The 24,029-nt window shown below is 41.6% G+C and overlaps 2 protein-coding genes and 1 long non-coding RNA gene across 5 annotated transcripts; 2 read left to right on the forward strand and 1 right to left on the reverse strand.

Moving 5' to 3' along the window:
- Positions 1-1,182: 1,182 nt before the first annotated feature.
- LOC130370157 (butyrophilin-like protein 2) lies at positions 1,183-9,903 on the reverse strand. Of its 3 annotated transcripts, XM_056575860.1 has the most exons (7): positions 9,775-9,903; positions 9,391-9,451; positions 5,654-5,751; positions 5,134-5,451; positions 4,698-4,982; positions 3,895-3,996; positions 1,183-3,804 (listed from the first exon to the last, which is right to left on the reverse strand). In XM_056575860.1, exons 3-7 carry the CDS (start codon positions 5,712-5,714, stop codon positions 3,722-3,724), a joined length of 849 nt encoding a protein of 282 aa, XP_056431835.1. In that variant the 5' UTR covers positions 5,715-5,751; positions 9,391-9,451; positions 9,775-9,903; the 3' UTR covers positions 1,183-3,721. The 3 variants fall into 3 exon arrangements, with proteins under 3 accessions (XP_056431835.1, XP_056431834.1, XP_056431833.1); XM_056575859.1 differs by lacking the exons at positions 9,391-9,451; positions 9,775-9,903 and adding an exon at positions 8,159-8,686; XM_056575858.1 differs by lacking the exons at positions 9,391-9,451; positions 9,775-9,903 and adding an exon at positions 7,817-8,686.
- Positions 9,904-20,310: 10,407 nt separating this feature from the next.
- LOC130370196 (low affinity immunoglobulin gamma Fc region receptor III-A-like) lies at positions 20,311-22,264 on the forward strand. The gene is made up of 4 exons (XM_056575913.1): positions 20,311-20,394; positions 20,646-20,690; positions 20,853-21,089; positions 21,225-22,264. The coding sequence occupies exons 1-4, from the start codon at positions 20,388-20,390 to the stop codon at positions 21,506-21,508; spliced, it is 573 nt and encodes a 190-aa protein (XP_056431888.1). The 5' UTR covers positions 20,311-20,387; the 3' UTR covers positions 21,509-22,264.
- Positions 22,265-22,953: 689 nt separating this feature from the next.
- Positions 22,954-23,699, forward strand: LOC130370232 (uncharacterized). Its single transcript, XR_008892990.1, has 3 exons — positions 22,954-23,031; positions 23,187-23,255; positions 23,502-23,699. It is a non-coding gene; the product is annotated as an uncharacterized LOC130370232 (long non-coding RNA).
- Positions 23,700-24,029: the final 330 nt, after the last annotated feature.

Genomic DNA, 24,029 nt, shown 5'->3' on the forward strand with positions numbered 1-24,029 from the left:
AGGCAGACAGACAGAGGTCAGTCACCTTCACTCATACACAAGAACATCTCTTCACATGAACATAACAAGATTCAGTCACTCCATGAGATGATCAGTCCCTGATCTACTACTAGATCCACTCCCACACACGCACGCACACACACACACACACACACACACAAACACCTTATTTCTCCTTACAAGATTGCCCTGGACTCAAAATTCTTTCATCATATTATTCTTCAAAATCTGTAAAAATGTTTATTTTTCCCACAATTTCATAGAAAAGCCAAACGTCCACAGTCTCAGCCCATTTTTCCTATATGACCGTTTTGTTATTGTATAACTACCTTACGGCTATTATTAGCCGGATACCATTAACAGGTTGAGAGTACGAATCCTGATTAGAGCATTATGAACAAGCTCAACATGACATTCGGTCATTGCAGCTCATTTAAGAAAAACAACATTGAACAGCACCTGACATTCCGGCTCATTAGTTTCCAAGAATCAGACTGCAAAGACACAGTATGGCATTAAGTGGAACTTCTTCATTAACCATTTTTCCTTCATAATTAACTTTCATATTTACATTTTCTCCGTTAGTGTTCTTGACTACAAATGTTTAATTTCCCAAGAAATTCAAAGATTTTTCAGGCTTTGAAGAAAGCCCTTAATTCAGAAATGTGTGCTTGGAGTTGTCTGGATGTTGTTTGCTTATCAATAGACATTTTGACCATGTGAATGCGGCTGCAGTTCAGGTTTATAAGGGGAACATCTTTCCTTAAATATGACAATTATATGTTATATTTATATATCTCACATTAGTGTTCTTGACTTTAAATTTTGCTCGGACCCCGTTAATCACCACTTGCGGATATATTTATATTTAGCTTTGTAGAAAAGCGTCTTCAGAGTAAATTGGTACAGCTTGACTCATGAAAAGATTGACATAACCAAGTTTCAGAAAAATAATGAATTAATAATAATAAAAAAATCAGCCGAGAATCAATAATTTTTTTATTCGCTTTAGAATGAAATGCAGCTTTGTATTTAAGCACATGTGAGTACATGTGATGAAATGTGTATAGGGCTTTTCAAAGCAAGAAAGGTGCTGTTAAATCAAAAAATTGAAAGCTTAAGACGGCAAATTAAAACTGCATAGAAGTACGTACACACACACACACACACACACACACACACACACACACACACACACACACACACACACACACACACACACACACACACACACACACACACACACACACACACACACACACACACACACACACGTGCTTACAAAACAAAAGATTTCTTCGGTTAAACATAACCATGCATGGTTAACATGTGTTAATATCGGTTTAAAATAACCTTTTATGTTAAACTGTTATGTAAGTATCCGTATATCGAACTGTTATGTTGAGTTCTTGGAGCAGAATGTCTGCGAATGCTCATGGTCCTTGACACATAAAAAGTGATTGTATTACACAGAATCATTTCTCTATATGTTTACATTGATTTTTTAAATTTTCAATTTTCAATCTACCGGTTCATTACTGCTTCTTAAAACTATCCACTTTTTGCGACAGAAAGGCTTTTGTTATTAATTTAACATTAAGAAAAGTATAATACAAATATATATTGTAGGATAATTCACGTTTACTATAGGGTTCATAGTCAAGTAGGATATAGTGATTTATTCCAATATAATACCAATGGAGCAAAATCAGAGTCATACGTCTCGGGACCATTAATGTAAGGACATGCAAGTGTGAAAGTACACTGGTGGACTATGTAGCACACTGCGAGACATTGGCACACGATAAAAGTCCGACCTGCTTTAAGGACGATATCCTGAGAGGAGGGCACTTGGTGTCCAATGGTATGAAGGTTGCACAAGCAGGAGTTGCTGTCGCTAAGGGCCCACATGTCGTACGTACTATTAATGGTTGAGTACATTATTCAGGTCAGACTAACCATGGTGAGAGTAAAGGTAAATGGGGTGAAACTAGCAATTTATAGCTGCTAAGGAATATGCCACCGCCACCAAGGAAACCTTCTACCGAACACACTGCGGGGCCATGCAAAGATGAACATTAACCCGAAGTGACTTACATCAGGCTTGAAAATCATAAAAAAACACCAATACTGGATTTTGTAGCTACCAACCAGGAATATCCCAATATTTGCCCTTGTTTGGGAGGGGTTCAGGGCAGGGGGAATCTCCTCTTAATCTTGCCTACTGCTCCTTTTTGTGTAATACAGGGGTCAGCAACCTTTTCAACATGCAGTGCCAGTTTGACATTTTCTCGTTAATGAGCAACAATATATAAAAATATTAAGCTGAATTATGACGCAGCGACCAAAAACATTTCCAGAAGACCTTGAATTGTATTAATTCCATATAGTCCACAATCATGCGTCAACATTTTAAATGTTTTTTTTTTGTTATATTTGCAACATGGGCTTACAAATTATAATTACATATGTCCCATCTTTAAACACCACTTTCAGAAACTCATTCAAAAACATATTTGCACTGTGAGAAATGTAAAAAACGAGAATATATGAGAATGTTGGAACCATCCACATCAATATCTTCAAGACATGTACAGCTTTGCAAAACCATGTGAAGGCGATGCATACAGGCCACTTGCAACAGTATTTTAAATATTTTCTTCTCTATTACACACAACATAGGTTTAAAAACTATCAATTTATCCGATTTCAGAACACTGCTTTCAGTAACTCATTTAAACATGTGCGCTGCAAGGGCGGAAATGCCCAAAACAGAATAAAGTGCAAAAAAATCGGTAGCAATGATATGCTGCCGCATTGTACGGTTTTTTTTCTCTGAAGTGTGCCAATGATTATGCTGCCACGTGCCAGTGGTGGCACACGTGCCTAGGGTAGACGACCCCTGGTGTAATAGAATCAAAATGGAAACGCTATTCTTGTGATTTAAGTACCGGTAATGAAAACGAATCTCCAGGGTGACGGGCATCTAGCATGCAGAATAACAGTTGATGTATATACATAGTATTGTGTAAAAAAAATAGTAAAGCACAGAACATCACATCACTAACCTGATACAAGCAACCTCATCCCCAAAAGGGAGATAACACTCAAGCAGCCTGGTGTCATACTCAATTACAAATACAAAAATACACATCTAGCAAAAATGTAACTAAAACCCCAATATGCGTGAGAACAATCACATCTAATAAAGCCATGCATCAATAAATAGCTCAAACATATTGGATGACGAACACACAGGCTCATCGAAGAGTCTTGTAATTCTTTGCTTCAACGTTATCTTAAGAGAAGGCCATAATGGTAGTGTCCTGAAGACTTCCACAGACCTGTAAAATTATACTAGCGTGGCTAGTAAGGTGCTCAACCAATAGCAATGCGCAGTTGGATCGACCTGTTTTGTAATTCATATTAGATACCTGATGTATAACTAGATTCCCATTCATTTATAATATAATATGCATCTCAAGTGAACTTATAGTCCCTCCGAATGTTATTTTCCACCCTGATGACAATCTGTTGCAGTGACAGCTAATTAGAGGCACATAACTGGAAGTAGCAGCTAGTTAGAGACACATAGATGGCAGTAGCAGCTAGTTAGAGGCACAAAATGGGCAGTGGCAGCTGGCAAGACACACATAGCGAGCAGTAGCAGCTAGCTAGAGGCACATTGTGGGCAGACAGTGGTTGCTTGTGTGGGTGTGTCTTAGGATCTCAAATCTTCATTTTGGCACGACATAACCATGATGTCCTTCTGTTTCTGGGAGTTTCCACGAACGATTCTGCAGGCTGGACATAACAGTATCAGAGTGGGCACCTAGCTGGAATTCATTAAATTAATGAAAGCATCTCATTATCTTACAAATACTATGTACTCACCAATCGCCAAAATCACCAAAGCCACCACAAGAAGCACCCCCGCAGCAGTCATCAATGCATAAGCAATTCGATAGGTCATGTCCACATTTTCAAAGAGGTTTTCTGCAGAGAAAGCACATTACATGAATACAGGATCTGTCTATAACATTGCATCTGCCAATAACATCCCGCAGCAGGCCGATGTGTAAATCTAGAGGCATCCATGACGTCTCGAGTGGAAGAGAAAAGAACGTAGTTACTCTAAATATCTTTTATGTTGTTCAGGGTAGAGACCAGACCAGCATGAGGTTCCTCTTACGGCCTGTAGATGTCCACAGTGGAGCCTAGGCTAAAGTTCCTCTTACGGCCTGTAGGTGGTTTGCAATATTGATCAGGACGCAGAAAGACCCGCCATCATTTTAATTTGACAGGGAGGAAAGAAGGCTTTGTAATACAAAGCCTAAGAATGTCTTCCTCATATGTTAGGATCTGTTTTTCTGAGGTCCTAGTTGACAAATATCTTTATTCAATTATTATTCAAAACGTATTCAAATTGTTATTATGTTTTTGAATAATACGTTTACGTTAATACGAATACGTTTTGGCCATAGGCTAGTACGAGGCATTCATACAACTACCCTCAATGTTATAAACTGTGCTGCCAGATATAGATGGTGTCTGTTGTTGACTGCTAACATCTTAGCTAAGTGCTGACGCTCCATATACACAAATTCTTCACCGTTATAGAACTCTTACATTAACCAATGGGTGACGTCACAGACGCTACATCCAGTGACCTCATCACCTGACATACCAGGACCTACCAGGAAGGTGCCACTCCGTCTCCCTGGTCTGGTTGAAGAGCTCCTGGTGAACTCTACAGGTGAGGGGTCTGTTTGGACTCTTCCTCTCCACCACCAGGGTGCTGGAAATGTTGTAGAGTCGGTCGGGGTCCTGGGTGGTAGTCATGGTTACGGCGGGCAAGAGGTGTCCATCAGCGTTCCACCAGGAGAGCTTTGGTTGTGGGTACCAGCCTTTAGCCCGGCAGCCCAGAACCAGGCCGCTGCTGCTGTAATCCTCCAGGGTTATGACTGGGGAGGAGGCTGCACCTGGGGGTGAGGTTAGGGTTATGACAGGGAGGAGGAGGTCGCACTTCTGGTGGGATTAGGGGGTAGTTCTACTCTATATTTGTATTAGAATCTCTCTCACCCACTATAAAAAGGTCCGGGTCATGTTCCAACCTACCGGTAGAAGTCTTACCTACAAGGAGATGGACGGAGTACTTGTTGTCTTTGGACTCGAACAGGCAGGTGTAGCTCCCCTCATCGGCCAGTCGGACGTGGAACAGTTTGAGGGAGATGATTCCTCTATCCAGATCTTCTGCTGACAGCATCGTCCTGCCTCTGTATGCCGGATTCTGGTCTTCATAAATGGTCAGACCGTTTTCACCCCGATGGACAATATCAGGAGTCAGGTCTGACCTGGACCACTCCATTACAGCCTTGCTGATGTCTGACGACGTCTTTGTATCGACCGACAGAGTGACGTCGTCACCGACCAGTGCCCTGTGAGCTTCACCTAGACAGAGAGATGACCCGATGAAGAGGAAGAGGAGAGGTTGTGAGGTTGGGGAACACAGCCCAAGTCTCTAACATCCACCTAGCTACATGCGGAACCAGGAGAGGATCTGCTACTGGACACTCTCCTCTGACTCTAGTAGTAACATTATGGCAACAGTATGACAACCAAAAAGAGTGTTGGTAATTATGGGATGTTTAACCTGCAGAAAAGCTGATCAACAGCAGAAAGAGGACTTCCATGAGAGGCCTGAAGAGGTTCATCTGACTTAATTAGGGGAACATGAGCATCTGCCTTTGCCTGAAATAGAAAAATAATTGTTATTAAAACATGCACATCCTTACCTGACATTACAATTATACATGATATTGAGACAAAAAACTAAATGGACATATTTTAAGTATGTATACAAAATTCAGTTTCTTGTCTGGGATTATCAATTAAGTCAAATAACATCTTATCTATGCTGGATGGTAGACCTAGATGGCTATTGGTCTGATCCTGATGTATTCCAGTGTTATGGATGTCTATTAACACACACAAACTTGATTCACTATTAGTGTTGAATAGATTTCCACCCATTTTCTATTGTCATAAAGGCCCACTTGATAAGGGTAAATGGACAATGCGTCCCCTATATATGCGCCAGTGTTTAGATTCTCTGCCCGAGCCCGACTCTGACCCGCGGGCCGATATTTCCCACCACTATCCTCGGGCCGGGTCGGGCCAGGCCTTTGATCGAGCGTTTTTATTCTTATTTTTATCCTTGCTTTATTGGCCTAATCTGAGGAGAATTCTATACCATAAACAGAAATATTATAGGCCTTTATTACACGGGTCTTCTCAATGCCGTGGAACGCTCCGTTGACTTGCATGGGTAGTGGTCCGGTGACTTGTCAACCCCAGCGTCTTCCTTTGCTAAGCGACGTCTCCGTCTTTGCGGACAAATTATTTCTCTGCTGATCAACACTACGAATGCTGGTAACGAATAAATTGTAAAAAGACACCATGTGAAGTTATTTTTTCGTTTTGGCAAGAAGCCGGGTAATAAGCGGGATAATGTATAGAACGTTGCCGGTCATTATCGAAAATAAGTCCCTTCAGGGCGAAGCAAGACAACTTCGCTGCGCGTCGGTGTACTGTTCGCCCTGTCGGGGCTTATTTTCCTGATAATGACCGGCGTTCTATACATTATCCCTTACATATATATTTAGCAGAATAGGCCAAGTAACAAATGTGTACAAAGTCACATATGCATTAAAAAAAATGTCCGGGTTGAAATCGGGCTCGGGCTCATAATTACATTTAAGGTTTCGGGTCGGGCCGGGCTCGGACAGAACGTGCAAGGGCTCGGGCCGGGTCGGGCTTGATTTTCTGGGCCCGATCTTATGCGCACAGGGGTCACCAACCTTTATGAACCTGACAGCTACTTCAAGGGTACTGAGTAATACGAAAGGCTATTTGTTTGATACAAACTTACTGAATAACAAAATTGCACGGTTCCCTTCTTATTGATATTAATAAAATCTACTAAAATCGAATCTACATCAATGCAAATGCTATTGATTAACTCCAATGTCCGCAAAGGACCTAGGAGGGCGCCCGCCAAAAGGTCCCCCCCCCCCCCCCCCCCACAAATGGAACACGGCGACCACACCCACTGTTGCCACAGGCGCAGGCGCATTTCATATACAATACATTATAACGGTCGTAGCAGTTACACAACGACACAAGTACCTGCGTGCGACACATTTGGATAGTTTGATAATGCAGCGTTGGATTCGTGTGTGTAAAATATATCTATATTGCACAAGCCATATCAAGGAGCTTAACGTGTTCCCTGTGTCCTGAAGTCTGAAAGTGAACGGATGATCCCTCAAGACAATAAAGGGTTATCTTCAGCCATCTCTTGAAATGTAGGCCTACGTGTACATTTAGACCTTCATTTCTTCTGTTTTTAACTGTGCTGTGTTATATGTCGCGGTCATGGCAGCTTTTACGGTGTTAAAACTGTATTAGCCGAGTTGTTAAGACCGAAGAGGGACAGGGAAGTGCGTCCGAACGAACAGATTCAACTTTAAAAGTGAAACACATTCAGCTGTAGGCCTAAATGTGTGAAATTAAGTTACATTTGAATCAACGCTCTGGTATCTCAAGTAGCCTATTTTCAAATTGAGAATAGGCCTACTAGATACCAAATCGTTGATTCACAGGTGACTTCATTTCACAACAGATTAAGTTATTGATAATAGTTATATAGGCTATTGTATCGATACAATAGCCTATATAACACGCCGGACGGACACACCGGGCACACACGTAGGCCTAAAGATGAAGAGGATGTCACAATGCAATACGTATTTACCGTTATATGTCCGTTGGAAATGTGCTTGCGATGCGTTGTGTCATGAGTCCTAACTCCGTGGTTATGATTAACTCAGGAACTCATGCTGAAGAGTTAACTGTTTAATATTTCGGTTCAAAGTAGTGGTGGTTGAATCTGAGTCAATCGGCTTCAAAGAACCGAATCCTTACATTCACCCATGAGTCACGAGTCCGTGGTCTAAATTAACCCGAATCTTTCGGTTCTGGCTGCTACAGACGACATTATTAAAACAATGCACGAATGTCATCAAACTGTAGGTCTATAACAACATTAACACATCCGTTTTTCATCTGCATAGTAACTTAGATTAAGCATACGGACCCGGAGCTGCCAGCTGCGTGGTTGAATAAGAACTTCCTGTAGACAGAGCTGTACACAGATCCAGATCCATAGACTGAGCGAATTCATGGGTCGGATTCGTATCCGGTTGAGTGAAAGACTAACTCAAAGGATTCAGATGAAATGGGTCTGACTCGTATCCCGCTGGGTGAAAGACTAACTCAAAGGACTCAGTTGAAATGGGTCGGACTCGTATCTGGTTGAGTGAAAGACTAACTCAAATTACTCATATTGAATGGGTCGGACTCATATCCTGTTGAGTGAAAGACCAACTCAACGGACTCATACTAAATGGGTCGGGCTCGTACTGAATGTAAATCGTTAAACTCTTTTGTTACAAAGGCATTATTTTACGGACTGTCCACTTAGTTATTTGCAAAGTGAATTTCCTTATAATATTCCTTTCCAATATCAAATAAGTTCCTTATCAGCTCGTTGACAGCTGAGTTAAACCAAAACCATTGACGTTATTTTGGATAGCCTCTTGAAATTTGTTTATTGTAAACATGACAATTAATTAAATTAAGTAAGAATAAAAAATAAGTATCTATTCACAATTTCCGAAATCACATATTTAATTCTGATAAGCTGCCTAACCAGCCAAGCCTATCATGTTACAATTTGTTCAATGTATCTAGGCTTACTGTGTGTGTGTGTGTGTGTGTGTGTGTGTGTGTGTGTGTGTGTGTGTGTGTGTGTGTGTGTGTGTGTGTGTGTGTGTGTGTGTGTGTGTGTGTGTGTGTGTGTGTCCCCTGGATATCCTCAAAACTGCATTACAGTGGTTTGCTGTGAGCGTGCGCATTAGGCACTAGGGAGTGGGCTGCTGGGCTCATTCAGCGACAAAATTCCAACTGATTCAGATTCAAAGGACTCAAAAGATTCGGATCTTTTTAGTGATTCACTCAAAGGACTATGAATCTTCTAAGTGAATCGAAATTCCCATCACTAGTTCAAAGTGACACAAGCGGTCACCAACCTTTGAACTCCCATCCACGAGGCTGTAGCGCACTCTAGTGGCTAACATAGAAATAGCCATATCAACTCACAACACATCTCCCCCTTAGTTAGTTTGACCAACAGGCTTAATAACAAAGATAATGATGCCACTTCTTAACATAAGTCAAGTCTAAGTCTAAGTCTAAGTGCTAGAATGTATTGTGTATTTATGTGTAGAATGTGTGGATGAGCCTGCTGTGTCTACTGTCAGTCATTACCCCGTTCCTCCCCTTCGTTCTCCTCCTGCTCCATGGACCCCGGCTCCAAGAGGCTGATGTCCTGATGAGAGAGAAGCACGCAATGTCATCTATCACCGCAACACTCTGGTATGCAAAATGGTGAATGGACTGCATTTATACAGTGCTTTAAAATATTGCCAGACATTCACCCATCTATGCACACATTCACACATCGGCAGCGGAGTCAGCCATTCGAGACAGCCAGCTCGTCGGGAGCAGTTGGGTGAGGTGCCTTAATCAGCTAGGAGGAGCCTGGGGATCAAACTAGAAACCTTGCGGTTACCAGCAAACCCGCTCTACCTCCTGAGCTAATGCATTCCCATGCATTCCCCTCTATTAGTCGGAGTGAGCATGACTTTGTACCTGACTCCTCGCATCGCTGACACAGCTCGTAGCAGACTGTGTGGAGTCTCCGCGAGAGAGCAATCTCCCTGAGGAGATTCTCCCGGACTTCCTGGATGTGGCACGAAGGGGCGTGGCTTGGCGCCGCTCAGAAGCCAGAGGGGGCGTGTCCGGGGGGCGGGGGGAGTCAGGTGATCGCTTGGTGGTTCGCTTCCGGCTTGGCGGTGGCAGGGGCGTGGGTGATGAGGTCACAGGGGTGGGACGGACTAGCGGACTGTCCTGGGGTCGTCTCAGCTTGACTGGCGCCTGTCGTTGCTTTGGGTGAAAGTAGGCGGGGCAATACGGTTTAAGTTTACGTAGCTGTACCAAACCTGCACCAAATAAAGCAACTTGTCTGAATTATGATAGTATAACAATTGCACATCCAATGCTATATATGACATACAGAAGTGGGTGGATGCTTTTAAGAAGTGCACAATACAGTGGGAATGTGTGTGTGTGTGTGTGTGTGTGTGTGTGTGTGTGTGTGTGTGTGTGTGTGTGTGTGTGTGTGTGTGTGTGTGTGTGTGTGTGTGTGTGTGTGTGTGTCCTGGATATCCTCAAAACTGCATTACAGTGGTTTGCTGTGAGCGTGCGCATTAGGCACTAGGGAGTGGGCTGCTGGGCTCATTCAGCGACAAAATTCCAACTGATTCAGATTCAAAGGACTCAAAAGATTCGGATCTTTTTAGTGATTCACTCAAAGGACTATGAATCTTCTAAGTGAATCGAAATTCCCATCACTAGTTCAAAGTGACACAAGCGGTCACCAACCTTTGAACTCCCATCCACGAGGCTGTAGCGCACTCTAGTGGCTAACATAGAAATAGCCATATCAACTCACAACACATCTCCCCCTTAGTTAGTTTGACCAACAGGCTTAATAACAAAGATAATGATGCCACTTCTTAACATAAGTCAAGTCAAAAACAATTAGAAATCATTGCAATGTTTAAACACCATTACATCAAGTGTTGCTTTACAACTCTATTCACTTTCCTCCTTTTTTTTATTTTTTTTATTTTTTAAGAGGGTGTTGCATTAAACCGGAAAATAAAAATGTCAACATGCTGCACATTCACAACAAAGGGGATAACGTCTCTACTTTGAAACATAGTCCTTGAACCGGACAGGTTCCTTAACCTCTCTCCCTGCCAAGGTTCTCCTTGGAGAAAACCGTGGGCTGATGGGTACTACCGTAGCTGGAGTGTCAGGGGCAACAGGAGACGTGGGAGTGGAACCCGTGTCACAGGAAGAGTCATGGTTTAGGTCACTAGTCCCTTGTGCTGTAAATGGCACTGATGACTGTGGCACCTCCTGGATATGTCTCCTGTTCCTGCGGGCGACCGTGCCCTGCTCAGTTCGCACGTAGTAGGACCTAGGCTTCCTGATAACACATTCTATATCAATCGTATCTTTTGTTTTGACACGATTGATATAGAATGATTTGTTTGAATCTTACCATATACTGCTTTTAGTTTGGATCATTTATCAAGTGTAAAAACATGAGCTTGAAGATCCACTTGAGTTCACTGCGGTACCTACTCAGATGTGGGTTGTACTGCTTTCTACGTCAGTGGTTCTCAACCTTTCTGGGGCTGCTGAGGCCAACCATGACCCCAACAAGACATTCCAGGCACACCAACTTTAAGTATGGTGTGCCATACTTAAAGAAAATCAATACTGAACTGGTACATATCAATATCGACAATCAGGAGATCATAAGGGTAAGCTCCACAAGATTCCTGGGGGTCCACATTGATGAATTTGTCAACTTCAAATATCACATTGATCATCTGACAAAGAAATTATCAAAATATGTTGGTCTTTTCTACAAACTCAGACATTCTCTACCATTATCTGCTTTACTCACTATGTACAATACCCTTTTTGAACCGCATCTGAATTACTGTAATGTCATATGGTCCAATACCTTTCCCAGTTACCTTTTAAAACTTGAGAGTCTACAAAAGAAAGTCATACGTGCTATGTCCTGGGCTGCAGTAAATACTCTAACTCGCCCGCTTTTCCACTGCCATGGTCTTCTAAGACTCACTGAATTCAATCTCTTCCATAATGCTTGCCTAATGTTTGAAGTCATAAATGGTCATAAATGGCCTAAACCCCAGACTGACCGGCCTGCTCCCTATCTGCTACCCCCAGCACCAACACCGAACCAGGAACAAACACCTGATAACGGTTAAACAACGGCGTTTACATTGTACGGGTATGAGTGTTGCCTGCAAGGGGCCACAGATCTGGAACAGACTTGATGAGGATCTAAAGAAGCTGTGCTCTCTGTCCGCTTTTAAAAAAAACCTAAAAGCATATTGACTGGCTACCTATTTATAATGTACCCTAACAATATGATGGATGTACTGGGATTACTGTATGATTGATTGTATGTATTTGTATGTTTGTTTGTCGGCACTGTTAAGTAAAATGTACTGTATGATTGATTGTATGTATTTGTATGCTTGATTGTCTGCACTATTTATGTTTTCTTGCATGGTACCACATTGTGCATCGCTAAATTGATTGATATTGCTTTCATTAACCTTGGGCCCCCGCCCAAAAGCTTTCAATAGCTTATTTTGGGGGACCCATTCATGCATGCACGCATGTATGTATGTATGTATGAATAAATAAATAAACTTGAAACTTGAAACCTTATGAATTCCACTTAGTGGTATGGACGTCTATTAACAGTAACACACACAAACTTGATTCACTACTAGTGTTTAATAGATTGCCACCCATTTTCTATTGTCATAAAGGCCCACTTGATATGGGTAAATGGACGATGCATCCCCTATGCGCACAGGGGTCACCAACCATTTTGAACATGACAGCTACTTCAAGGGTACTGAGTAATACGAAGGGCTGTTTGGTACAAACTTACTGAATATCAAAGTTGCAAAGTTCCATTCTTATTGATAATAATAATAAAAAAATAATGATAATAATAACAATAATAAATCATTTTCACATTTATGAAAACTATAATCAAATCTTTATCAATGCAAATGCTATTCATTAAAATAAAAAACATCAACACATTTGTTATTCCATTCTGACTTAAGGGCGTAGGTTTAGTCTGAGCTTTGGTTGGGACACTTTTTTTGTTTAGAACATGCCCTGCGGGTAGGGATGATCAGTACGATGACTCGAATTGCTCATGCGATTTCATCTATTTAATACCCAGGTCCAGGTTTCCCTCCCGGACACAAATACTATTGTGGGGAGCTGCAAGGGAATGACAAGATAGGAGCCCAGTTTCAGCAGTTTTGAAATCTCGTGCCCCTCACACCGCACGATCCCAGAGAGTTGCCTGTATTTACGCACACACATAACACACTCCACCTAACTCACCCCCATGAGCGTCTCAGTGACGGTGTCAATGTCCTCCAACTCCAACGTCCGCAAAGGAGGGCGCCAAATAGTCATTTTAAGCCAAAATAGGGGTCAGGGTTGAACAAATTGCAACAGAAGCAAACTGATTTTGTATCCTAGATATGTCCTGAGTAAGGAAAAAAAAAACACCAAAGCATCCCAATAGGGGAAAGTTTATAATAAGACCCAAATGTACCCTATTCATATGCCTATTCAATATTTTTCTCACGCGAATAGGAAAAAGAATTAACCTTCAGCTATGACCATGAAAATTACTGAGTAGATACTTACATCAAGACAAGCAAAAATGATATTACAAGTTTTTTTTAATTGTTTGTTAACATGGGCAAACGGGGCATAATCAAATTACTTATGTGCTAATTTGTATAAATACCAGAACGGGGCCCCGGCCCGTGGCGCGGCTGGCTGGGGCACCCGCAATGTACACCGTAGCATTTAAAGTTTATGATTGGTGACTATTTTCACTACACAGTTGTGTTAGCTAGCTAAGCTATCGGCAGCAAACTTGACTTGATTTACTTACATGGCAGTGCAATGCCTACGATTACCCATGTATCTATATCTGACTGAATGATAGTATTTGCCTGTAATAAGTGTGATAAATAGAATAAGGCCTCATCGTAAGGGGCCAAGTTATCTCCCCTTTCTCTGCCTTGCCTGCCCAGAGAATTTGGCCCGCCAATAATGAGCTGCGAGCGCCTTGTGTGTGTGTGTGTGTGTGTGTGTGTGTGTGTGTGTGTGTGTGTGTGTGTGTGTGTGTGTGTGTGTGTGTCTGTGTGTGTGTGTGTGTGTGTGTGTGCATACACACACTGTAACGAAAGTGTACACTTCTTCGTTACTTGGATAACCGTTCTGCTGTTGGTGTTATGGCGCATAACTTTGGTATCTCTACAACGAGACTCGTAGTGGAAGGTTATCTCAGCCATGGTTGAGAAGGAATTGGGGGATAGGAAATTTGGCTTTGACTACCTTTTTGTTGAAGGGATTGTTGCTTGCGATTGTTTCCCACCAGAGCCCAAATGCCCGCTGCCCGCTCCCAAGGCCAAGGGGCACCACCGCCACGGGGCGGTGGTGCCTCGGCGCTGCTCGCTGCCCGGAGCCCCGCTGCCGAGGCACCACCGCCCCGGCAGCGGGCAGGGGGCTGCGGTGGCAGACAATCGCAGTCCGCAATCACGGGCACCAATCCCTTTCTCCTCCATGTCGCGGTTCATTCTACTTCAGATTGATGTGGAAGTGGAAGAACCAGAGACGTCGGAGAACTCGTTTGAGGTTCATAATATCGTCTGGAGGCGCACACAGCTTTTGGCTGTGATAATATGCAGTATATCATACGCTATAGATATCTATGCATAATATGATATTATTTAGATATAGAGCTCTAGGACTCCCGCCGGATCACCCGAAATGTTCTAGGATATTTACGGAACACAGGCAAAAGTATTGTGCGCCTTGCCATTGCGATACATCCACTGTAAACAGTAAGCTGCTAAGGGCCACACCCCCACCCTCCTCCTTGACCCGCCTCTAAAAAACGTTGTGCTTGTGGAAAGCTCATGGTGGGACTGGCTCGAAGTGGGTGTAATTCTGCACTAAGGCTGAATTTCTTGAACGTCTTCAAATAATGTATTAGGGCCCACTAACACCCATACATATAAGCATCCATAAAGAACTTTAAACAGAAGGAAGTTCAGGAAACAAATACACACAAAGCCTTACTTTAGAACATGTTGTAATCATTGTTAACAGCACAATGTATCAGGTTGTGAAATGTTAATGTAGGTGATTCTGTGGAGTGCTTGACATTTTCAAAACTAGCAGGCCAAAGTGTTCTATGCTCAAACTATCTCAGCCCATCAGAACACCACTTCCATGTCTCTGCAGTCGCTTGAGGTAAGATAAAAAAAACTGTCAAATTAAGTCTAAAGAGAGGCAATATATATATTCAAAAGGGAGGGAATTTTACTTTTATCACAAATAATGTTTTTTGTGTTTGTTGAATGAGAATGTTCTGCATGTTCTAAAATCTGTCTTTTAATGGTTTGTTTATTTGTAGCTTAACCACAGATCGTGGGAGTCTGTTGCTGACGCATAATGTGAACAAATGTGGCTTCCTGATAATGATTTTAAAAGATGATAAGGTCTAAGCATCCACATACTTGACTAAATTCTACATTACAATACAATACAACTTTATTAATCCCACTAGAGGCAATTAGTTATCTTATTACACATAAGATAAGATAATCCTTTATTAGTCTGACAGTGGGGAAATGTGCAGGGTTAGAGCAGCAAAGAGGATAGTGCAAAAACAGTAGTGCAAATTACAATAATAAAAAATAAAAAAATACAAATACAAATACAAAATATAACCGCAAGCATTGATTAACGGGGTCCGGGCAAATGAAAAGTCAAGAACACACTAATGGAAGATATATAAATATGACATATATTTATGAAGGATAAATGTTGATGTTCCCCGAGGCGATGTAGGCAGTTTCAGTGTGTGATCAGCAACATTTCAATACTATGCAAGGGTGTGTGTGTGTGAGGGGTATTTCCTTAACTGATGCACATGCATTTAATCTCTCTCTTTTTAAATATGTATGTGTATATATATATATATATATATATATATATATATATATATATATACTGTTCAAATAAAATATTTGATTATAGTCTGATGGGATAAAAGAGTGTCAGAATAGGGTGCATAAGAGCTCTAGCAGCTAACTAGGTCAAGTATCGCACCACCCAGCCCAACGTACACAGACCTCTCACCACAAGCTCAACATACCTGCAGTCTCCCTACCACACACAGCAACCGCTGTCTGCACTGTGGTCTGTAGTTCCACGAAATAGACGCTACATTCTCCCCCGCCTATGGTAGTGTCACTGAAAGCAGAACAACCAATAGCCAAGAACATTTCTGTGTTACACAACCATCTCTCTATTCAGTCACCTGATACAGAATTACTTAAAGGGGGCATATTATTCCACCAGGTGTGAGTGTGATTAGCCTGTGCGTTTACACCAAACGTGACATTTGTCGCCCGTTCGCGTTGTCGCCGAAGTTTTGTCGTGCCACAAATCATAATCTGTCGCTGTGCAAGTTTGAATTTGACTTGCCACAACTTTTGGCCGCCAACGGTGCACTATGCCAATTCATTCTCAACCATGGCCGAGATAACCACCATTGCATGTCTTGACCTTTTGTTGAAGAGGGAGAGACTTCGGAGAACCCGATGCAGTCTATTCATAATATTGTAATGACCACGGAAGTGAATGAAGTATTGAATAGACAGAGATTTATTAGATAGGCCTCCCTAATAAACCCTTGGAACACACAAGACCGGAAACCATAGCAACGGCGGTAAACAGACCCAGAGAAGCCCAATCCCTCTGAGCTCCCCGCGCTACGGCCATCCGGAGGCTCACAGAGCTTTTGGCCGTGATATTATTCACCTTATTCCACCCCGCACCTTTTTAAATGTTATTGTCTTCCTCTTTGTGTTGAAACTTCCGGTCGGCTAGCTATGGATAGATAGCTACATTGAAATACCCGGCAAATTATGATGGAGAGGCTTACGTGTGTAGAGAAAAAAAACATGTCAAAAGTTCGGATGGAGGGATTGTACTTCGCCACCCGAGGTTAATGAACTCCACCGAGTGGGTGGATGACATGCGGCGGTGGCCTCAGGTGTCATATGGGGATATTTTTAATCATTACCCGCAGCTCCTACATCCAAACAAGTACAAATTGGCTTGTTCTGCACAAAGCTAAAGGCATGCAAGTTACTGATTTGGTCTCATTCAAAACAGGTAATGCTTCACATCCCATATGATGAGGCTTTCTGTGCAAAGACTGTGGCTAGACTAATAGCATTCTATCTCAGAGACATGCTTCCTTTTGTTTCAGACGAGTATAATGAAGGTCGCCTTGCCTGTTGCTCTGTGAGCGTTATGCATATAACATGCCATTGCATGTAAAAGGGCTACATGCAGTTATACAAATTACTTTATGCTACTTAACTACTTTTACATATTTTAACTACTATTTGTACATATTATCTAATGTAATTAGTTTTTAGTATTATGTCAAAGCATTAACTCAATCATTAAAGGGTTTAGCAAATGCCTCAAATGTGTAAAGTTTATTTTATTGACCCTCTCTGACAAAGAAATCATGGTCGTGTATAAAAATACAGATATCAGTTAAAGTTTGTTATAGATTTGTCAAAATGAACAATATAAACAACCAGAGAAACAACATTTTAACCATGTAACCATTACAACTGATTTAACTTATAACTGTTTGAACACCTTATTCCTCATCTTCTTGTATAATGTCCCCACGGAGATTACATAGACCTGCACAGACTCTCAGAATCTTGTCAAATTTCGGGGCAAGGTTAATGGGCACTGTTCTTCATGCGGCGTATGACCCTCTCAACGTGCACTTGGACGTCGGCTATGTGCCTCATGTTGGTGGTGTTTTCTTCAGACAAGGAAAGGCCTCTTCTGGTGAAAGCTGGCAGGACGAGCTTGACTTTACATTCAAACAGAAGATCTTGGATAACAACTCCTCGGTCAGCCATCACCTCATCACCTGGACGCAGATACTCCAGAAACCCTGAGTTGGCTGTGAAGACTGTCACTGCATCTCCCACCATATGCTGGAGAGATGAACATAATCAAACCACATGGTGCAATAGCTATGAGGAACTTGACTGTATTATGTCCATAATAATGACTGTAAGACTCGCCTCGAGTCCAGATGTGAGCCTTCTGAAGAGGGGTCTCAGAAAAGATTACGCATGTGGTTAATGGATAATGTTCCTTGAAGCTCTGTGGCATCGTTGCAGGGATCGTCTCCCTGGGCAGCCATGGAAAATAGCACCTCATCTTCTCCTCCATGAAGTCCAGCCACTGAGAGATTATCCTACTGACACAGACTGAGACACTCTGCACCTCTCTGCGATGTCGTCCTGCAATAGGTTCAACCGGAGCTCCATCAGGGTCATCAACAGTTGATCCTTGGGATGTAGCTGAGAGATGCTGGATCCTTCTTTCAGGTCGTCGGAAAAGCCTCAAAGGCATCCACTGACAACCCAGTGCACAGTAGACACAGCCGATCATTCCTGAGAAGTTTGGTGTGTACATGATGTTGTTCAGGACACTGTGTTGCCTGGTCATGGAGGAGAGGACAATGGAGTGAGTCACTGACAGCAAAGATGTGATCTTCCATGAATGTATACTTCCCCTGTGTAGAAGCATCACGGTGTGTCATCCCATTAGTCAACCCATCAGTCTCCTGGATTGCAGAGCTGGTTGAGGGTTCTGTAGAAATAACAGCATCAGACATCAGTAAGTTATCAACGATAAGGTTAATCATTTTGCTGCCTATCAACATAACCAGTCCTGGACATCAAATTAGAAAGCCTCGACCTGGTCTTATCTTTTAATGATGTTCGTTTATTGAGGTCAAGCCAAGGCTTAGTAACGGGTATATGCTGATCATACTCATTAGACGCTAGCTGGCTAACGAATAGCGATATTGATAGCTGTTTGTGCTAAAATGTTATCTTACCTTGGAGCCTCACAAGCATCCGACAAGCCTTTTTTGCCGGAGGAATAACATATCCCAACCATTTCTCGGGGTATGGGTGTTGGTCTGATGGTCTGATGTCCAAGAAACGAAGAGGTTTTCTTCAAATTTAGAGGGTTCTTCAAATTTAGCGCCTTTTGCCACATGCGCCGGTTCTCATCACTGGATGGCGGAGGATGAAGATTGAAGGTTGCCCCACAACATTCTGCCCTGGTTTTCCCATGTACAACACAGTATCATTGCAAGGACACCCGTCTTTTATTCCAGTTGTTATGGCAGCCCCGCACGGAACTAATAATGCTTGTCATCTTGACTAAAATTGCTAATGTATTGTGCCACTGTACGATAACGGACAGAGTTGCTCAACCGGAAGATAGAACACAAAACGGAACCAATATGGCACCCCCCTAGTTTATGCACGGAATATTATATATAGAGTCGCAAAAGGCAACAATCACTTTCTCCTCCATGCTGCGGTTCACCCCGGACTGCACTGCACTCAGTTTGCCTGTTGAACGAAGAGGACGATGTGGCAAAGAGTGACGAGGATGTATAGAGATGGAGGAGTTAATTCCATTCATTCCATGACATGATTTTCAAGTGACTGGGAAATCCGTGTGGAGAGAATCTTCTGAGAACAAATAATGATGATTAGTGAGTCTTTCCTCTCTTATCAGCTCTACAATATGAAGTCCAACTCTCGCGTTTGAAGAACTGAGTCCGGCCAAAAAATGGACCTGAAGTCAATAAATACATTAGATAACATAACATTAATTTTGAAACCTATTAATACATTAGAAATCAATCAATACATTCAGAATTCAGTAAATATATTTAGAAATCAATAACAAAATTATATATATATTAGAGCTGTCAGTTAAACGCGTTATTAACGACGTTAACGCAAACCAATTTTAACAGCGTTATTTTTTTTTTACGTGCGATTAACGCAAATTATTATTTTTTAAAAAATAAAAAATTGTTTTGAGCTACTGCTCAAAACAATATAGCCTGACTGCTATGTTCAAGGCATATCTTTGTATGTTCATCGTTTAATTTAATTATAGGCTTTTTCTTTTGTACCATCCTGTTTTGATCAGTATATGCCAATGTTGTTATCAATAAAAAAACATTTGCACAAGGCAAGTCGATGCACTTCTCCATGTTGATAAGAGCATTAAAATGAGAAAAATTAATGGGACAAAGAATTCAAGGGATATTCAGCATAGAAAAAAAAAAAAGATTAATCGTGAGTTAACTATGGCATTAATGCGATTAATCGTGATTAAATATTTTAATCGCTTGACAGCCCTAATATATATATATATATATATATATATATATGAATGATAAATATTGCAGAAGATTGATTGGATTGATAACATGTGACCAAACATTTGATTTACATCACACCTAGCGCACTACTTGCGGGCGCACAGGCAGGAGGAATTTAACGCCCCACACCACGCACATCCTTCTGTCACTGCATGTGTGAGAGCTCACAAGAATCAGTCTGTCTGAGAATCAGTCGGGTGTTATGAATCTAACGCTGAGTGGCATGTTATGAAGTGCAATGTTCTGTAAGTAGGATGTTATTAATCTATCCGTGCAATATTTCATATTTAAATTTAATCTGCAGTATCTCAACATTTCTATACTGAATATGTATATAAAACAATACATGTTCATGACATACTCTTTGGGTCACCTCATAGTAATGTATTTTTTGTATCTATTCTTTAATACATATCTGAACTATTAGACGCATTCCTACTTACTTAAGCAGGACTGGATGATGTGATCATTTATTAATCTTCACGGTGCGTTTCAGGGCCGACTTCAATCCTGGTCCTGCTGCACCTCACCCGGGGAAACAGTGAGTTTATACCGTCTTACATGTATTGACTGACTGATTTCTAATGTATTGAATGATTCTGTTGTATTGATTGATTTCTAAATTAATTGACTGATTTCTAAGGTTTTAATTGACTGATTTCTAAATATATTGACTGAATTCTAATGTTTTGGTTGACTACAGGCCCATGTTTTGGCCGTTCTCTGGGGATCAGCCCATCCAGGACTCAGTTCTTCAAGCGGGAGAGTTTGACGTTATGCTGCGGAGCTGATGAGCGTATAATGACTAACTCTAAATCAGCTTGCTCTCAGAAGATCCATGAATGTAATATAAAACTGGCAGGAGTACATCACAGCGGTTCTTACTGGTGTGACTCTAACTCTGGAGAACGAGGGGAAGCGGTCAACATCACAGTGACTGGTATGTGTGGCTCTTTATCACCAGTTGGATTTCTCAGTACATTATTCACAAATTATAAGGACATTTATCTGGCATGTGTCTAGTGTCTAGTATAGAGCTTGGTAGATGGGTTTACAGTATGCTGTGTTTCTACAGAAGGGTCTGTGATCCTAGAGAGTCCTGTGCACCCTGTACCAGAAGGAACTTCTGTTACACTTCGCTGCAAGTCCAGTAACCAGAGTGTTGTGACCCCAATAAACCAGTCCTATACCTTCTCCAGAGATGGGCGGCTCATTGGGGTCGGTTTGACGGGAGAGATGAGTTTTGCTGCTGTCAACAGATCTCATGAAGGCCTCTACACGTGTACCTTCTCTGGTGTTGAGTCTCCAGGGAGCTGGCTGGCTGTCAGAGGTGAGCTCTGTTTGGTCTCCACATGGTGAAGTTCTACAGTCACATTAAAGGGGGACTATGGTAGAACTTCTTTATCATTAAATAATTCAAAACAATGGTTCTGAAAGTACCATAAAACAATGTGGGTTAATATGTCTTCTGTAGCATGATATCAGCCCTGAACTTCTTTCAGCGGGCGTTCTGTTGATTGGTCTTATGAATGCTTTTTATTTTATTTAGTTTTTTAGTTTTACTAGCAGGCAGCTAGGATGATAGTCATTTCGTAATGTCATGACATCTGGGGCTAGCTAGCCTATATGCCATTGATTAATATTTATCGTGTAACCTAATAACGGCTTAGTATTAATTTAATATTAGCTTGCTTCAAATCAGTAGCCTGCTATTGCAATATTAGCCTACCATACACTATATATATGCTTTACCTTAATAACAAAGGCCTTATCATTTGAAAGTGTAGCCTATTGTTTGCTCTTGCTTTGGGTTTAGCAACGATAACGGAGGTAGTTAAGAATGGGGTTTCTTCTTGTGTGTTTAAACGTTTCACCTTTCTTAGAAAATAAGTTAGTCAGAACCTGACTTCCTTCATTTTGTCATCTCTCCCTGTCTTTCTGCACCTTTCTCTTCTGAGAGACAGACTTCAATTTATTTAACTTTGACATATTGCCGCTCCTCCATTCAGATAATAATATGCGTCTCACCCCAAGCAAGGTGAGAATCGCGACCATTTCACACTTTTTGAAAGGGGTGTTATCAGATTAGTCACAGCAGTCTTTAATTTAACAATAATAAACCAATTTATTAAACTATGATCCAAGCTTGCATTTAGATCTATATTCATCATGACATATATTTATGTTATTAAACAATTTAAAAGATATTTAAAAATATATAATAAAAATTATTGAAACTTCGCATGGGCTTGGGCCCCCCCTGGTTAGACAGGCGGCAGGGTTTGGAACTTCGCACTGCCTTGGGCCCCCCCAAGCCTGTCCCCCTTACACCCCCAGTCTGTCGGCCCTGCCGGCATCCATAAGACTTTTGAATGGTTGAACCCCTGTTTGAACTGTCTCCTCTCTTTTTTAACACCTGGAATCTTTTTTAACTATGATTTATCGCTCCTCAACTTGGTACTATTTACTATTTATTCATCAGGCTTAGCAAAGATTTATCATATTTCTAGTGTGGGCTGATGTTGCGTGCGTGTGTGCACGTGTGTGCGTGCGTGTGTGTTTGTTTATTGTTTATCGTATGTACTGTTGGGTATGGACACACCCTGCTGCTCCTCCATATGTGAAGTATCTATCGGAAGAAAAAAGTTATTTAAATTGAATATTGAAAAGCACAGCAGGCTTGCTTGCTTGTCTGCTTATTACAGTATGTGATCTCCTTTCCTCAGCAACCTCCTCCCCCACATCCCTCCCCCCCCCCACATCCCTCCCCCCCTCCCATCCCCATCTTCTTATCTTCCTATTGGCCTATGCTGGACTGCCCCTCCTCCTGATGGTTCTACTGGGAGTACTGGGAGGATGCTGCTGGAGAAGGAGACGCAAAGGTACCCAATAACTTCGTCCTCCACCTCCTCCTAATTCGCTCTAACTCAATTACCCCTTCTCCTCCTTACAACTATGACTCATCCCCAACAGAGTAACTTCACCTCCTCCTTCTTTCTAACATAACAAAATAAAGATTTAAATGTTTATGTTTCAGAAGCTGAAGAAGCTGCCTCAGAGGATGTGATTTATGCGGATGTGGTGCAAAAAAAAAAGAAGAACAAAGGTCAGGAAACAAATACACACAAAGTGTAACTTTAGAACAGGTTGTATTCAATTTCACCTTTCAGCACAATGTGTTAAAGGTGAAATGTTAATGTTTGGGATTTTGCATAGTGCTTATCATTTTACTAGCAGGCCACAGTGGTCTGTGCTCAAACTTCCCCTATTGTCATATCTATCATTTTTGCACATTGTGGTCATCCACTGTCGAGCGTTCTCACGCCAGTGCCATTCATTTATTTTTACACAGCGCTACATAGGTCGGACCACGAGACTACATGCAGTTCAGGACAAAGTCCGCGACTTCCGCCCATCAGAATACCAGATCCAGCTATCTACAGTCTCCTGGGGTAAAAACCTGTCAAATGAGGTTCAAACAGAGGCAAAGTATAGATTCCAAAAGGATGGAATGCTACGTTCTACGTGATGTCGCCGTTATTAGGAAAAAGGTTTTTTTTGTGTTTGTTTAATGAGAAGAAATGTTCTGATGAATGGTTTGGTTATTTGTAGCTTAACCACAAATATGTCTTGCTAGTTCCAACAGATCGTTGGAGTCTGTTGCAGACACAAAATGTGCACAATTGTGTCTTCCTGATAAGAATCATCACATCACTTGTGTATCGTGTTTGATTCTTACCATATACAGCTTTTAGGTTGGATCTTTAGAATAAAACATGGGGTTGAAGATCCACTTGAGTTCACTGTGGTACGGTTTGTCATTTGCCTGTGGTAACTACTGCTGGACACATGAGATAAACATAATGTTGTCATAAGAAAT

Source organism: Gadus chalcogrammus, chromosome 17, assembly GCF_026213295.1.
Source record: "Gadus chalcogrammus isolate NIFS_2021 chromosome 17, NIFS_Gcha_1.0, whole genome shotgun sequence".
Taxonomy (NCBI): domain Eukaryota; kingdom Metazoa; phylum Chordata; class Actinopteri; order Gadiformes; family Gadidae; genus Gadus; species Gadus chalcogrammus.

Coding starts and splice junctions, on each gene's coding strand:
- LOC130370196 (XM_056575913.1), top strand. Junction 20,691..20,852: donor GCACCTCACCCGGGGAAACA/GTGAGTTTATAC, acceptor GGTTGACTACAG/GCCCATGTTTTGGCCGTTCT. Junction 21,090..21,224: donor GGTCAACATCACAGTGACTG/GTATGTGTGGCT, acceptor GTGTTTCTACAG/AAGGGTCTGTGATCCTAGAG.
- LOC130370157 (XM_056575860.1), bottom strand. CDS start 5,714: ATGAACCTCTTCAGGCCTCTCATGGAAGTCCTCTTTCTGCTGTTGATC. Junction 3,997..4,697: donor GACGGAGTGGCACCTTCCTG/GTAGGTCCTGGT, acceptor CTTTCTCTGCAG/AAAACCTCTTTGAAAATGTG. Junction 3,805..3,894: donor TTTGGTGATTTTGGCGATTG/GTGAGTACATAG, acceptor TGTTATGTCCAG/CCTGCAGAATCGTTCGTGGA.